The sequence below is a fragment of the Microtus oregoni genome, unplaced genomic scaffold (assembly GCF_018167655.1).
Source record: "Microtus oregoni isolate MIOR12 unplaced genomic scaffold, Mior012 000018F_ref0000195, whole genome shotgun sequence".
Taxonomy (NCBI): Eukaryota; Metazoa; Chordata; class Mammalia; order Rodentia; family Cricetidae; genus Microtus; species Microtus oregoni.
The window spans coordinates 14301121-14318772 of record NW_024543077.1 but is presented as its reverse complement, the minus strand read 5'-3'; the positions used below and the strand labels follow the sequence as shown (position 1 = coordinate 14318772).

At 38.4% G+C, this 17652-nt stretch overlaps 1 protein-coding gene across 6 annotated transcripts in view; it reads right to left on the bottom strand.

Moving 5' to 3' along the window:
• The window catches only part of LOC121458875 (cyclin-D-binding Myb-like transcription factor 1), a 46187-nt gene that overhangs the window by 11584 nt on the left and 16951 nt on the right, over positions 1-17652 (bottom strand). For all 6 annotated transcript variants that reach the window (XM_041668224.1, XM_041668230.1, XM_041668225.1 and 3 more), the window contains 6 exons: positions 14977-15071; positions 8694-8808; positions 7768-7844; positions 3400-3557; positions 2162-2194; positions 1243-1352 (listed from right to left, as the gene is read on the bottom strand). In XM_041668224.1, the coding sequence (XP_041524158.1) occupies positions 1243-1352; positions 2162-2194; positions 3400-3557; positions 7768-7844; positions 8694-8808; positions 14977-15071 (588 nt within the window). The remainder of the gene's footprint in view (positions 1-1242; positions 1353-2161; positions 2195-3399; positions 3558-7767; positions 7845-8693; positions 8809-14976; positions 15072-17652) is intronic.

The following is a 17652-nucleotide window of genomic DNA, read 5'->3' as shown; positions in this document are numbered from 1 at the left end:
ACAGAAAGGAACTTTAAAAAAGAAGCCATGTTGTAAGGTCAGAGGGAAGCTGGCAGGCCCACCTCTCATGCTGCTCTCAGGGAATGGTACTGTTCCCCCAAACTGTGCTAACAAGTGAGTTCTGTACCCACAGAAGCAAACAGAACCTCTGGAGCTTCAAATAAAGCTTCTGATTCATTCCATACGCTAGCCACACCCAAGAATGAATGCCAGCTGGTGAAATTCATGGTCTTGCTGTCTTACTGGTAGGAATGACATCAGGGAGTAGAGGACATACTCCTGATTTCACTTTAATTTTAAAGTGAGGGGTAAAGGAAAAGATGGTTTAGAATCTTCTTTTTTTAAAAATATTTATTTATTATGTATACAATATTCAATCTGTGTGTGTTTGCAGACCAGAAGAGGACAGCAGACCTCGTTACAGATGGTTGTGAGCCACCATGTGGTTGCCGGGAATTGAACTATGACCTTTGGAAGAGCAGGCAATGCTCTTAACCACCGAGCCATCTCTCCAGCCCCTGGTTTAGAATCTTAAGTTACACTTGAGAACTTTTTTTTTTAATTAAAGACCTGAACATGTATTATTGATTGTTTAGGAACATTAAGACCAAAGGAGATTTAGAGTGTCTGCTCTAACCTGTTTTACAGAGGAATTAAGGCTCGTGGAAAAAATGGCAGTTTCTACAAACCATTGTTTATCACAAACTAGCTTGATACTTATCATCAATACATTTGTATATATTAAGAACTATATGTAGCCTGGCCAAGACACCAAAATACTAATAATCATAAATTTATGAAAAATAAAATTCAAGTTGGAGATCCACAGAAATATTCTTAACCTCTGAAACACAAGCAGGTTCTTTCTGAGCTGCCACAAACATAGGCTGATGTTTTAATTTCAGTTAGATGGGCTTACATCAAAATGACTTCTGTATGTCTTAAACTACAAAGCTTTCCCCAGTGGAGCAGTTCTGAACTGATACAAAAAAACTGCAGAATATTAAACTTAAATGGTCTGAAAACCAAGTGTCGCTATGTCCTTGTTAACAATGTTCAGGGACACTGGATTTAAAAGCACAAAACCCAGTTGGCTTCATCTATCTAACTACATAGATAGATAGAAAGATCAGGAAATGACTGTTCAAATAAAGGTGACCGGCACACAGCCCCTCTAGGGGCAGACGGTCCGCACAGCACAGCACAGCGCAGCGCAGCGCAGCACAGCACAGCACGCAGTACCTGTGTTGCAGGTGTCCTTCATCAGCCGGCAGCGGTCTTTGACAGAAGAGGCACTTCTTCCTAGGGCCGCCCCTATGGTTGCCCAGTCATTGCCGTGCTTTATCCGGAGCCTAGAACAAGAGTCTGCCAATCAGCAATTGGTTCAACTGTTTCCTCCCTTTCAATCTCATCATTTATTCTTCATTCTTCTTCTTCCCTTTTGGAAGTTTGGTGGTTTGGAAGTTGTGGGCAGCAATACTTTTGAGAGCCAAAGTTTGAAAGAATGGCCTTTTATTGGGGTCCACAGTTGTCTGTGGGTGAAAAAAAAAAAACAGGCAGCAATTGCCCTTTTCCTGGGTCAGAGAAGAAATAGATAACTTGGATATGGGTTTTAAAAAAGATCAAATTTCCCTCCGATTATTGACACTTCCCAGGCAAGTCCCAGAGTTTTTCCTTTGGAGCACATTCCTAACAAGCTCTTCTTAAAATCCCAACACAACTTTCTAACAAGGATCTACTTTCAGTCTTCAGACACACACAGTCCACCACACTGTACTAACAGCCTCCAGTCAATGAAGAACATCCATGCATCTGGAGAGTCACAGCCCTTTCCAGACGGAGTCAACACTCACCAGGCCAGTTTTATATCAAGCCCTAGATCCTGGTAATAAATTCCCTAAATTAAGTGTCCAGGCCACCGAAAACATTCATTTAATTCTTTTTCGAATCCCTATTAGTAATCTCAGCAAGCACCTAGTGACTGACAACAGGAGACTGATCTGTCTATTATGGGAATAGCTAATATATAACTTCTAACAGAAATTCATGCTTTTAACTGCCAAATAAAATTATGCCAGTCTGACAAAAAAGTTCAAAATTTCAGATTTAAAAGTTAAAAATAAGACAAAAAGCCAAATAATTATAATCAATAAAAACTTACTCCTTGAGCTTCTCAATTTCTTCAGGAGTGTATCTAGAAATTCAGAACAGTGGAAAAGAAATCAATTAAATATACACTGCTAAAAACATTACCAAAAACCAGTTTTATTTAGTGATCTGAACACGAAACAAAACAGCATATGGGTAATATTTGTCAAGTGTTTTAAAGTGAGTTAAAAGTTAAAATAAATGCTTCTAAATTCTTAGAAGAAAAAAAATAATTACTTTTAGCTATAGTACACATATATACTGTATCATTTTCTCATGGAAATCCAACATTTAAAGTATCTACCTGCCTCATGTTATTTATATATTCCTTTATTTCAGTTAGGTCTAGGAATTCTGAAATTACAACTGTTCCAAAGAGACTTATGGATAACACAGTGCATAGTAAAGAGAAAAAAAATCTTATTTTTTCTCTAGCCAGGCATAGATACTATAACAATCTTTTTCTTTATTTCCACAGCCAATGCAATGTTCTGTTTTATGTTTAAAAAATACATTTAACTGAAAATTCTGTAAGGCTGTTCACTGTTTAACCAGTTGTACTGCATGGAAAGTTTCTGAAAGGTAGCCAAGCCATTCCTTCTTGAGCCAAAAAATTCTTTCTGTCCAACTTCCTAACATCTTCAGTTGATTCCCTTCAGGTTTTAAGTGTATTTTCATGGGTAGCCTGCTAACAGGCTAGAGGAAACTAGCATTGGGAGCTCACCAATGTCTTTCAGGTCACACTGATGCCACCTAAAATCCCAGCGACAAAGCATCAGCAATATCACAAAATCACTCAACTATTTTGATACCTTTCCATAAATGCTACTGTTAGCAGAAATCTATTCATCATTGCTAAGCTATTTTCTACTCTGGTTTTATTTAAAAATAAATAAAGTCATTAACCTGGCATACTATAGTCCTAAATCAAATAGGAAACAAACACTATCAACGAATCTAGAGGGTTTTTTTTTTTAACACTCCCTACATTTTTAACCACCCCAATTTTTAATTTCTACAAAGTAAACTCTGACAGAGTAAATTCAATCAAGTTAATCTACGTAAAGTAGTTCAGCTTTCTAATTTCTAAGGAAGTCCTATTCAGAGGTTCTCCACATACTAACACTTGCAGGATAAAATTATCAATAAGGATTCACGGCTGCCTCCGCTTCAAGAATTAACTCAAAAAATAGCGGTTCCCATCTCTTTCCCCAGTTACGTGAACACACGCGGCCCCGCCAGCGTCCGTACTTTCCCACGTGGTTCCGGTCGTCATACATGCGCAGTACTCTTCTGTACACTGCAAACAAAGGCCGGTTCAGCCCCCACGCTATTGTCCTGTAGAAATCTTTCCTTTCGTCTTTTGACATCTCAAAGATGATTTCTGTAGCATCTTTTATTCCGCGTGCCTAAATGGGTTACAGTTCTTTGATTTAGGGATTGCTGATACAATGCATGTGGATATACTCTGCTTTGACAGCAGTTTTAACGCTACCGGTCCACAGTGACCCTGAGAGAAAGACCATTGCTCGTCAGTCTACACTCTAAATAAACCTTAAAGTAAGTGCTGCAGTAGTTATTCAAGTATTACTGAAGGGCACCAAAAATAAGCTAGCCAATTCAAACAACACAATTTCAGTTTAAATTTTAAACTTCTGTTTAAATTTCATTTTAAATTTATAAAAAAATTAAAAATAAACTCGAAACAAGTACAAGGAAATCAAAACAAATTGAAAGGTAAGTTTCAAATGGTTCTTTGAAAGGATGAATTAAAAATAAATTTTGAAATGATCCATTTCTGGCAAAAAGGAAAGGCACACATACTAGAGATGAAAGAAATGGGCCTAAGAGACACTACAGACACTGACAACAAATGATCACTAGGAACAATTTTACAAGTCTTAATTCACATAAAGTGACCACACTCCTAAAAACAGCCAACTTACCAAAACGGATTCTGGAAAAGATAGAAAATCAAAGACACATAAACAGAAAATTTAAAAAAGCAAAAAACTGGTACTATTAATCTCACCATAATGAAAGTTCCAGATCTAGGTGGTATTATGAATAAACACTACCAAACATTTAAGAGAAAGTAACTGGAGATAATTTATGATTTTATTAGGTTAACATGCCCTCAGTAACAAAACCCAATGAAGAACATTTCAGAAAATCATCTGGGGCAAGGCTTAAAGCTTACTCATTGTGACAGCCCTGGAGTCCCACTAGTTTAGGGCAGAACCGAGAGCTGATGAGCAGAGGCTGGTGTACGTTTTCAGAACAATCATTACTGATAACTGATATCAGCACATTTACAGAAAACATGTCAAATTTCAAAATAGGTAGAAAATACTCTAAATGATAAAACTCATACTGAATCAAGGTAAGCTGCAGACCTGATAAAAGAACATTTCGGAAATATATACTCAAGAGAATTATTTATAGGGAATATCATATATATATAGGTAGCCACAAAGGTTTTGAGAAAAACAAACGAACAAGCACTGTATCAAGTTGCTGAATACCAAATCAATAAATAGACATTTGAATTTCTATACAAAGCTTACGTCTTCTATGGACAATATAGAATTTTAAAAAATATGATTCTTTTACAAAGAGAGTCAGTATAATTCCAATAAAAATTCTCTCAGGATTTCATTCTCTAAAAACTAACTTTTTAAGAAAAGAGGGCTAAAAATAGCCAAGAAATTCACACAGGGGCTTGCCCTGTCAGGTATTAGACTGTTCAAGCTTGTGTTAACCTGGTACTGGTTAAGGTAATAACAAGAAGATAAAACTAGAAAGAACTTGGGAGAAGTACTTTCACCCTATACAAAATGCTGGGGAAACTGCCATCCATATATAAAAAGAACTGAAGACCTATTTCATATTAGTTGGGGAGGGAGATATTAAGTACAAAATTATAAAGTATTATCAGGACAATAAATAAGAATAGATTCATACCTATGAGATGCTATCTTACACAAGCATGCAAAATCAAGTTTAAAATACTGAAATTAAGAATGTTTGTCCATTATATGTTATTCAAAAGGAAAGAAAAGGCCCTAAATTATGAAAAGGTTTCTGTAATGAATTGCCTATAAACCCTTGAGATACACCAAATATTATGAACATCTAGCAGGAAACAAAAGAAAACCCATGGCAAAATGGGTAGAAAATACAAAGAGGAATTTAAAAAGAAATACAACGGTCAATAACCATCTAAAATTGTTTTACTTCAAAAATCAACCTATAAAGAATGAAAATAAGTAATTCCTGTGTAATGAGCAACCTGAAATATATTTGTATAGTAAAATACACTGAAACAAGTCAATAGCAAAAAAATCAAAATACTGAGCAAGAGAAACAATTTATGAAATACCATCTTCTTATGTAAGTGTCAAAATCAAGTAAAACTGCAGTGGTACATCGTTTCCATAAGTTTAGACTCTTTTCATTCATAGTTTCAGAATCGCAATTAAACCCAGGTAAAGGCAAGCACTGTGTGCTTGGCACTGCGGGACAACACGAGTCAAGCATGCTGTCCTCGTTTCTGCTGTAGCAGTTTCATTATCATTTTGCCCAGCATTGGGCTATCTGACACTTAACCGATGAGAATGCCCTGTTAAATGTGGCTCCTAAGCATTTGATAAGATGAAGAATTAAAAACAATGTTATCTTTCCTCCTTCCCAAGACTTCGGACCCTCCACACTGCCCACTCGTGTCAATTCCCCCATCAGTCTCCACGTGAGCTAACAGAAAACCGCGCCAGTAATCCCATCTCCCTTCGCCAAGACTCAGAGCACGTGTCTATCTGCTTCCCTCTAGTCTGCTGTGCCTTGGAGACCATCTACTCAGAGCTGCTAGGTCAGACACCATTTTTCTAGTTCTCCAAATCTGGCCATCCATGCCGTCTCCCCCAGGTAAGCATTTAGTCACTGTCTATAGCATCCTCAGTTCCTCAGTGTATGGGACCAGTGGACAACTGCACTTTTCAACATTTATTGACTTGTTTCTTCAAAATAGCCTTGGTAAAAGAACTTTTCGTCCATCATTTGTAGAGAATTTATAATAAAGAATGGAAGGGTTTTTTTTTTTTTTTTTTTTTTGATTTTTCGCAACAGGGTTTCTCCGTAGCTTTGGTTCCTGTCCTGGAACTAGCTCTTGTAGTCCAGGCTGGCCTCGAACTCACAGAGATCCGCCTGCCTCTGCCTCCCAAGTGCTGGGATTAAAGGCGTGCGCCACCACTGCCCGGCTCTTGTTTTGGTTTTTGAGACAGGGTTTTGCTGTAGCTTTGGAGTCTGTCCTGGAACTAGCTCTTGTAGACCAAGCTGGACTTGAACACACAGAGATCTATCTGCCTGCCTCTGCCTCCGAGTGCTGCGATTAAGGGAGTGTGCCACCACCACCCTGTGGAAGTTTTTTTAAGCTTACAGTTTACAAAGCTTACCTTAGCAGTAAAATTCAGCTTACGAATACAAATGTGGTAGGCGACAATGTTTTGATTATATACGTCAAACAATGCTAATAGCTAAATAAAGAATGCATACTCCCCTATCCCAAGCCATGCTAACAATCTACACTTAAAATATCTGAATTATACCACCTCAAAGGTATGCAGCAAGGCTCTGGTGAGGATTCTGTAAGAAGTGTATAGGTCTCCACTACCAATCTACCACCTAACTAAGCTATCAGATTTTCTTTAAGGTTTTATTACTTCCCACTTCCTGTACAATATAGTTCTACTTATTTGACCTATACTTTATGCCAGCTGTGGCAAGGCTACTTACTTTTCTTGTTTTCAGCTATAGGGTTACAGTAATGTCCTGGGCTTGCCACTCAGCATTCATGCACAATGTAAGCTACACTTGGCCACTCTTAGCTCACAGCTTTTCAAGACTCAGAAACTGTCTGTAATAGCACCACAAGGCTGACGAGGACTGCCACAAGCCCAAAGCTAGCCAGGATTGCAAGTCAACCCAGGCAACAGAGTAAGACCCTGCCTTAAAAACAAATCATGCTTAATTGTTCCAATCCTGGGAAACAATTCTTCCCTGAACTCTTAAGGTCCATCTCATGCACATCATTTGCATGGTAGAAACCTTGCATATCATTTCTTGTTTCCTTTTTTGCTCAGATAGATAGTACGATAGTACGTACTGAGAGGATTCCTGTTTCCATTAACTTCTCAAAAACTCTACATTCAATGACATTTAGTGAAGATGACAAGGATTACAAGCCTATGCCAATGAACTTAAAGTTGTTTTTGTTTGTTTAAAAAGCAATAGCACCAGCATGAGTTAAGCTGAAAAGAGAAGCAAACCCCCAGGCACGGACAAGCTGAACTCACAGCCTGCCTGAAAGACAAGGGAGGGCTTACAAGTCGAGTAGCAATGAGCATTACTGTCCTAATTTCAGCCAGCAACTAAGGCTACTTTGTGATGAAAATTCAAAATCTGCTTTAAAAATAGAAAAATATAGTCACGGAACTTGAAATTATTAAGACATCAATTTTCTGTTATAAAAATTAGTGAGACATTCATAGTAATTACACAAACTACTACCTGAAATCACCCGTGAACCAATTACTGAACTGTGAAAACCGTATCATGGGGTACCTTCAGATAGCGCTCGATGTTGTTCATCAAAATATCGATTTCTTCCTTGGACCACATTCCCTGCTTCCATTTATGTCCTTTAAAAGAAATTAGTGCAATACAAATAAAAGAACTATTACACAAAATATTACCGTTTGAGAGGAATAAAACACAACATATTTCTCTTGTGGTAAAACTGCCACTGAGAACAGAACTGGGTTAGCCAAGTGCTCTATTCAACTGAAATGTCCTGAGTGCAGTACCTACTGTAACCTTACCGGATAAGCCGATTTCTAAAGTACCACTTCTCTTGTGGAAGTGTAACATTGCTGAGATAAGAGGACAGTCAAATCGTACTCAAAAGATTTTGGAAAAGTTTCTTTCCTAAAAAATTAATTTTATAGGCCAAAAAAAAAAAAAGACTAAAGATTCTAGAGCTAAACATAAAAAGCCAGCTCCCAGGTAAATTGTTAGGAGTGTTTGCTGTACTGTGGCTGAGGCTTTCACTCATCTGTGTCTTTCCGCTAGAGTAGCACAGTGAATCCCACAGTCCTTTGTTTTTTGATAACAGCTTCCCCAGATGCGCTGGTGAGCGGCATAGCAATGTAAACGTTCTCATGTTTAACCTTCTAAGAGACTCTCAAAAACACAAGAAAAGTTCACTTTCTCCTCTTACACAATAACTGAATTGCCTCTTAAATGCCACCACAGCATATCTGTTTAAAAATAACATGTAAAACTGAATCTGTATCAGAAATACAAAGGTACCAGTTATTGTAAAATAAGTGGCATTATGGTCTCATTCATGGTGAAATTTAAATCCAATAGAAAGTTCAATTACATTACTTGGTTCCACCAAGGACGTCTCAATCCAGAATCTTAATGACAACAAGCCTTTCTAGTCCCAAGGCTTCTGCTATTAGGATCCAATATTCAGCTTATCTTACCTTTGTTGGTGAGAGAATCCTTATCTTCTTTAGTTGTAAACCATGCTTGGCTAACTGCTGAAACTTCCTCAGTGCCCAATGGAGATATTTCATCTAGTTGATCATTCTGTAAAATCTTTAAAAAGAAAAAGGGAGGGGGGGTTAGAAGCTTGATTAATGCCCAAGTGGATTTACATTTGTTGAGGCTAGGAATTATAAAATTCTAACATAATAATTCAATTTCATGTGTACACTGGCTGCAGCTTTTTATACATTAGGTGAATACAATCATTTGGGGAAGCTGGGTGTTGAGGCACATATCTAGAATCCTGGCATCGGGAGGCTGAGGCAGGATGTTGGCTTCCCAGCCTGGGTTATATATCTTCTGCTTCAGAAAATAACAGTAAGATATTCCAAGCTGGGTGCAGTTGCACATGCCTTTAATCCCAGCACTTGGGAGGCAAAGGCAGAGTCAGGCAGATCTCTGTGAGTTCAAAGCCAGTTTGGTCTAAAAGTGAGTTCCAGGACAGCTGGAGTTACATAATAAGATCCTATCTCAAAAGAAAACGAAAAACAATCAACCTAACAACAAAAAAAAAGATACTCCAAAATCATTTGGGCATTTTGTATACAAAATGAACTTTTCTATCCAGTTGCTGTGAGCTTCACATAGGAGAGAGCAGCCCCCTTCCTTGGTTGTTAAGGCTGGCTAATGTCCTCAGGGGTGATTTCCTCTCACTTTATATGGTTTCTTCATAAAAGATTATCAGAGAAAATTATATCACTGCAAAATCACTGCTTCACTTAACAGGCAATGTTGTGTTAGCCCTGTGAAGACGATTAGCAGCCTTGAATGGTGCATGCTCCTCTCAAAGAACTAAGATAGCGTTAGCGGTCACTGCACCTGAGATCCTTCTGCACTCACACTACGTAGGGAGGAACAAAGCTACACAGAACAGTCTTGACCCTGGGCATGCTTTAAAAGACTTACTACCTGTTGTTAAAAACCACATTGCTCTGGATGTGACCAAAGACAGCAAGAAGTTCAGGAGAGATCACAAAGCAAGTATTTTGATAAACTGCTATAAATAACCAGAGACCAAAACAAAAAGCATACATAAAAATGGCATTGAAATTGAGGGTTTGGTAGACACAGGTGCAGACATAATAATTTCACCAAAATCTTGGCATCCACACTAGCCTTTTAGGATGTAAATGTTCAGCTTCTTGGGATTGCAACTTTATCTCAGATAAAAAATGTGCAACATGGGTCAAGTATATACAGTCAGAAGGACAGATGGGAACATTAAAATTAAAACTACATATGGCTAACACAGCAATGAATTTATGGGGATGCATGTTGCAGCAGTGTACCTCCAATCTCAAAAACAAACCACAAAATAATGCTTCTGAGAGAAATATTAGAAGGTATTGTTGTGCTGGAGAGATGGCTCAGAGGTTAAGAACACGGGTTGCTCTTCCAGAGGTCCTGAGTTCAAGTTCCAGCACCAGCATGGTGGCTCACAACCATTCCTACTGAGATCTGGTGCCCTCTGCTGGTCTCCAGGCAGACATACAGGGAGAACACTATATACATAATAAAAGAAATTCTGTCAAGAAAAACCAAAATGGAAGAAAAAAAGATACTTTAAAGAACAGTCACAAATTCCTGAAAAAAATAGGAAGACCCTATTAGTCATTTAGGATAAAAGATAGGCTTTAAAAAAATTCAACCAGAGAAAGTATAAATCATGAGAGATTGATGACAATCTCTTAATGATTTTCAAAAATTGTTAGGAGATATTAACTGGCTACAGTCCCCAACTGGATTGACAACTCAAGAACTAAGTAACTTTTTAAAACCTGACAAGGTAAAAACAACTTAAATAGTTTAAGAAAATTATCAGCTGAGGCCGAGAGAGAACTGGGTTTGTTAGAAATGAAATTACAGGATGTGCATGTGGATCGTTGGATCCTGAGCTGTACTGTATTCTGGTTCTTTTTACCATTACACACTCTGCCACAGGAATTCTTATGCAGAAAGAAGACAATATTTTAGAATGGACAGTTTTACCACACAGAGCAAAAAATTAAAGAGCTATGTAGAAAAGGTTTCTGAATTGATTCTAAAAGGAAAATTGAGATTTTATAAACTGTGGTGCCTATTATTAATGTTGAAATTGCCTCATTATGGGCAGAAAATGAGCATTTTCTTGCAGTATTCTTTTCAGGGAGAGATTAGCAACATATAACACAAAAGCAAGAGATTTCATTTTATAGAAAGAACTAATAAGGATTCTCCCTGATATAATAAAAGAAATACCAACTTCTGGAGCCCCTACATTCTATACTGATGCAAATAAATCAGGAAAAACAGGTTCTAAGTCAGAAAAGTTAAGTAAAATGGCTCAAAGCCCTTATGAATCAAGTTAAAAGTCAGAATTATACGGGATTCTGACGGTATTAGATTTTTCCAGAACCTCTTAAAATAGTTACTGACTCTCAATATGCTCAAGTTTTACATATTAAAACTGCTGAACGTATTCCAGATGCTTCAGAATTAACTATAACAAAGTAATCAGAAATAGAAATCTTTCCTTGTGCACAACACATATCAGACCCTGTAGGGGTCTACCAGGCTCTCGAGCACAGGTAATGATGGAATGGACCAGCTATTGGTAGGAAATGTACCAGACGGCTCAGAATTTCTTAAGAAACACCATGTTAACAGCAAAGGTTTGAAGGAAGACTTTTCTATCACTTGGCAACAAGCCAAGGAAATTATAATGAAGTGCCCTACTTGCTCTGTGTATAATGAAACTCCATTACCTATAGGAAGTAACTCAAAAAATACTTCAAGAATTTATATTTCAGGCTGGAGAGATGGCTCAGTGGTTAAGAGCACTGACTGCTCTTCCAGAGGTCCCGAGTTCAATTCCCAGCAACCACATGGTGGCTCACAACAGCCTATAATGAGATCTGGTGCCCTCTTCTGGCCTACAGGCAGGATACTGCATAAATAAATAAATAAAAATCTTTTAAAAAGATTGATATTTGGCAAATGGATATGTTTTATTTTACAGTTTTGAAAACTAAAATATGTGCACTGTACCATAGCTACATATTTAGGATTTCAATGAGCAACCACTGATTCCATAATTACACATTTATTAGAAGTCATGGCCATTATGGGTACATCTGTACAAATTAAGACTGGCGATGCTGTAGCACGTCTCTAGTAAAATGAAAGTTTTCGCATATTGTAATGTAACGCATATTACAAGTCTACCACACACTCCTATGGGATAAGCAGTTGTAGAAAGATCAAATTATACTTTAAAAGATATGCTTAATAAACAGAAAGCAGTAATAAAGACTCCCAGAGATAGAGTACATGGTACTTGTTGGGGAAAGATTTTGCTTTTGTTTCCACAGAATCAGAAATGCTATGGATACTATCAAGATTGATAGAGATTAGATTCATACAGGAGAGACCTCATGATGAGGAGAGGTGACAGTTCATCAAAAGATTTGGTCATTCAATCAAAAAACTACCTTATAAGACTAACAAATGCTTTTCATCTGATCAGATTGGAAAAAAAAAAAACATTTCCAACAGGCTAAAATTTCAGACATCTTCCCAAATACTTGTTTCTGCTGTAAACCTATAGACATGTAAACCAAATGATCTATTTGTAGTCCCAACTCAATCAAAAACTAAAGCTGGCTTTGGAGTTGGAGTACTGCTCTCTTTCTATAAACCCAAACATGGTTGCTAAAGAAAAATCTAAAGTCTCTGTCTCACGTCAGAAGAGCCACCTGGTATGGAACAGAAGAAAAAAAAAATTAAGTAACCATTCTATTGTCACTAATCTCATAATCTCTTGGGTTTGTTTTGATTCTTCAAAACTTTTCTTAAGGTATAAACATCTCAAAGTTTATTATAAATATACTATATATGTAGTATATATAAAATAAACTTTTTGTTGCCATAGTAATGGTCATATAGCATAACTAATTTTAGATCTAGGCTTCTAGCTTCCTGAAAATGATTTTAGACTTGAGTCTAAAGCAAGTAATTAGGAACTAAGCTTGTGTATCCCAGACATATTTAATAAACCGGGGTCCTTTAACCTCTCCAAGATCTGCTGCATATGACATTTAAAATGTTGTTTCCCGCAGTGAACTGTGACCATTTCTAACAGCGACTATTGAATCCAAAAGAATGATGGGGTTCCACAAATGATGATTATACCTGAATTGTGATAAAGCCACTAAGCTGACAAACAACATTCAAAGATCAGCTTTGGACTGCAAACTGCTCAGGAAATTTCAAGGTGACTGCCAGTCCAGCCTAACAGACTACTCAGTCAGGTCTTCAGATGGGCCCTGCATTATCAATAACAGCAAGACGAACAGCTAGTTCTCTCAGGATTTGACCACTATCTTAGTTTCCCCAGACATCAGGAAGTAATTTTAGGAACACAATGCCCACATTTCCAATAGATAGGGTAGGTTGCTTTTGGTCAGTTGATGAGTTAGGGATGTTTGTCGTTACAGGGGAATTGATTGTAAGTTGCCATCGGTCAAAAACAAGGAAAAACTAAACAAAGGAGATCAGATTTAAGGATCTCGTTCTGAAAAGAAAAAAGGGAACATAGATTTGATAGAATAAAAGGGTAATTATTGAATTTTCTTTTAAATTAAAAAAGCAAATATTAGTCTCAAACATTTATATTGGTATATTTTTGTATGTTGATACAAATATAAGGTTACTGATCTTATACTGTATATGTGTTTCTACTCTTGTTTAAGTTATTGTACCTATGCAGCTCACTTAGCAATCTAATATAAATTTCTAGTCCTTCAAAGTTATTATTAAAAACTACACAGGATAATTAAGAAATATAGATTAGTAGTCATCAAGCAATCAAATTTGTAACCATGCTAGAAATGTTTTCAAGATCAAATATATATTCTAGATAGATAGATGGTCTTCAACTACTTCAGAGACCTATAGAATATCCATTTAAGATATTTTCATAACATAAGGCCTATTCTTGATAGTGAGACACATCTGCTCCTGGCAGCACCAAGTTACTTCAAAAAAGGACTGGGCATCAAAGAACCTCCACTGGAGTTTGTTTTCATTGCGGGCAAAGTAAGTCACTTTTGAAAGAAACCGTCCTTGCCTCAATTGCTGACAAGCATGCTATCCATACTGGACAAGTAGAACACAGGTACTGCTGAGCTTTGCCAGGACAAGATAAGACAGTCCTTCAAAATTTCCTGCTTCACAAAAGTCTGTCTGATGTTCTAGGCTGAAGACTGGTGCCCCAATGATGCAGAGGAATCTTGGGATGACTGTCCAGGCAACCAGTTATCTCTATTATTGCTACAGTTTTGGAAGCTGTTTGCTCTGCAGTTCCTGTTTACTCAGGTAATATTGTATATATTTTGGGTTTCTGATGAGGTGGAAGACTAGATGATTACAGTAAGTTTTCCTTAGTTACTCTAGAAAGTAAATTAGGTACAAAACTTTGGACACACCAAGTGTGGATAGATAATGTATTTTCTCTGAGTTTGCCAAATACAAATGGACTGGACATTGTGAATTTAATTCTTGCTTGAATATTGTTCTTACTGTATATAGTTTTACTTTTTTTAAGTTAATACCTTTTCTTTTTATATAGACAATACCTTATTGCATGTAGTTTTATTATGTTAGAGTTAAAACCTTATCTTTTTATTTAGACAAAAGGGGAAATTTGCAAGAGAACTTTCCACTCTGTCCCCTGAAACTCAATAAACTGAATCCTAATTCAGAGGACAGAGTTCATGCTCAGGCGACCAGAATAAGCCAGAGTTTTTTTTTTTTTTTTTTTTTTTTGCTGACTCAGGTGGAAAAGGGACACAGGGAGGAAGGAGGAGGGGCTTAGGAGTTTTGCAGCCCTTTCTGGATCTTGGAAAAGCAGAGAGGAATGTGAACTGGGCTTTTCTCTGTTGCTTTTGGATTTAACAGATTCATACTCTACTATCTGACTTCTGGATTTTTATTAATAATAGAATAACTTAGATAACTGTCACACTGAATCCCATTTCCCATTTGAACAGCCATGCAGCACTCTACAGCAAACAAATATCTAATTCTGCTCACAGCACGTGGGGACTGGAAACCCGAATGACAGGTCTTACACTGATTTCATTGTTGCAATGCTGTAAAAGTATACGCTTTTCATTTCTTACATAAGCTACACGTAATAACCATGTCCCTCACTGAAGCCAGTTTAAGGATGTACTATACCTGAATTTGTGTCACAGTTCCCTCAGAAAGTTCATCATCTGCCACCTCTGTGGTTGCCGTCATGGTCACCTCAAAGCTCTGCTCATTTTCTGAAACTTCAAGAAAATAATGATTCATCTCCACAATAATAATCATAGAAACTAATTATCCTAACGAAACCCACGGGGAGAATGTGATCATCTAATTTCCTAACATGCTTCTTAACAATACAGTGCATATTAATTTGCTTAATAGACACGAGTGCCAGGTAGGAAGGTCCTTCCATGGGGCTTATAGTCTAATAATAAACAAGATACGATAGTGGGTGACTCTTATAAGCCAGGGACAAAATAAAGCAGGAAAAGGAATGAGGTGAAGCGAAGCAGTATGTCTGAATTTTAGGTGAGAGCTGGGGGATAAGACCTGGGACAAAGGAAGAAGGCTGGTCCTGGCGGTGTCTTGCAGGAGGCGTCTGAAGGAATGAAAAGCCAAAGGCTCTGCGATAGGGCATGCTGGGAATGGCACAAGCACAACCAAGTCTACTGCTACAGCAGATGCAGTAAGAACAGAAGGAGACCGTGAGACCTTGTAGGCAACTGCAGAGATGACAACTTCACCTCGGAGACTAGAAAGCACAGGACGATCCTGAGCAGAGAAATGACACAGACACTTTGATTTCAACAGCACTGCTCTTGTTGCTGGGAGGAAAACACCTGAAGGGCAGAAGGGCTAGAGACATCGGAAAGAGGCTAATGCTCTAATGTAAGAGAGAACAGGGGTTTGGACTAGGTGGAACCATAAGTAGATCAAATTCTGAATAGTGATGATGGAACCAATGAGATTTGAAGACACACTAGACGTGTGGGAAATCGAAAAGTCAAGGATGACAGGTGCTTGTCCCCCTTCTTTAAGTACAAGCAACAAGAAGAACAGACTACTACTAAGCATTCGTGAATATTCAGGAAGTCAGTTTTAAATAAATAACTGAGATATTTACCAAATATCAAGAATTCAGGAAAACCCTGAAGGTGACTCTACTGTAACAGGTATGTCTAAGATAAGTCTGGTTAAAATACGTGGGGCTGTCATTACCAGAGAGAAAACCACCAAATAAGATCACCTAGGTAATGAGTAAGAACAGAAGGGGCAGTCTAAGCACCAGGTCTGAGTGCTGGAGTGTTCTGTATTTAAGAGTTTGGTGGATGCGCACAAGTCAAACTAAAAGATGGACATGTAGAAAGAAAACCAGAGAGAGGTGTTTCTAGAAGCCAGTAACGAGAAAAACTTTTGACAGATTAAGACAAAAATCACAAGATCTCTGGAGACCCAGGAAAAAGTTTTGGTAAAAGATGAAACCCTGGGATGTGTTAAGGAAAAAAAGACACGGAGGCAAGGACAGGCTATTGGACAGTGGCCAAAAATGGCTTCAGGGATTCAGTTTACAAACAAATGTGTTTATACTGAGGGGGGTCATCCAGGTAGAGGATGAGCCACTAGTGATTTAGAAGTCAGACGTAAGAACTACATCTGAGTACGCGAAGACGTGGAGCTGGTACATGGAAAAGCCGCAGCTGGCCGATGAAGACCAGGATACACAGACACAGGTAAAGACAGGTGTGGCAATGGAATGTACAGGTATTTTCTCACTAGTTCAATTTCCTCTGAAAGAGAAAGCAAGCATGTCTCGGAGTAAGAAAGGTGAGGTATCAGATTTTGGGACATGAAACACTGATCTCAGAGTGAACAAGAGTTGTTGTGACTTGTCCTGATAGATCACATATCCCATTTGTGAGGGCTACAAAGCCAAGCCAGCTTGTTCATTCTGCCTTTCTCTAAGACCATTTGATTAGCTGTGTTAATCATAAATAGGCAAAACCAAATTTAGATGGGGTTATAGCTTAAGCAAAGAACAACAAAAGAAAAGAAGGGAAAGGCATCTGAAGGTAACTGCAAGACTGAATATAATGAGCAGTCACAACACTACCACTGGGTGAGGAGAAAGGAAGGACCCGGTGCAGAAAGAACAATGAGAAAGTGGCATGACCGTGGGCCCAGAGCTGAAAGGGATCACAGAGCACCACTACAGAGGGACTGAGCTGGAGCTGGGAGCAACAGGACACAGGTCTGAAAGATCACAAATGTACAGCAGCAAGTGACTCAAGAGTGGTGACAATGGAGCAACAATGGAGAACAAAGAGCGAGGGACTGGGGTCTCAAAAAAAATCACCGAACGCACAGGCAATGACCGTGACCATGAGTAAGGAAGGGCATACATGCCTGGCATACATGCACTGGCCTGAGTAACGCACAGGCAATGACCGTGACCATGAGTAAGGAAGGGCATACATGCCTGGCATACATGCACTGGCCTGAGTAACGCACAGGCAATGACCGTGACCATGAGTAAGGAAGGGCATACATGCCTGGCATACATGCACTGGCATGAGTAACGCACAGGCAATGACCGTGACCATGAGTAAGGAAGGGCACACATGCCTGGCATACATGCACAGGCAATGACCGTGACCGTGAGTAAGGAAGGGCATACATGCCTGGTATACATGCACTGGCATTAGTAACGCACAGGCAATGACCGTGACCGTGAGTAAGGAAGGGCATACATGCCTGGCATACATGCACTGGCAATGACCGTGACCGTGAGTAAGGAAGGGCATACATGCCTGGCATACATGCACT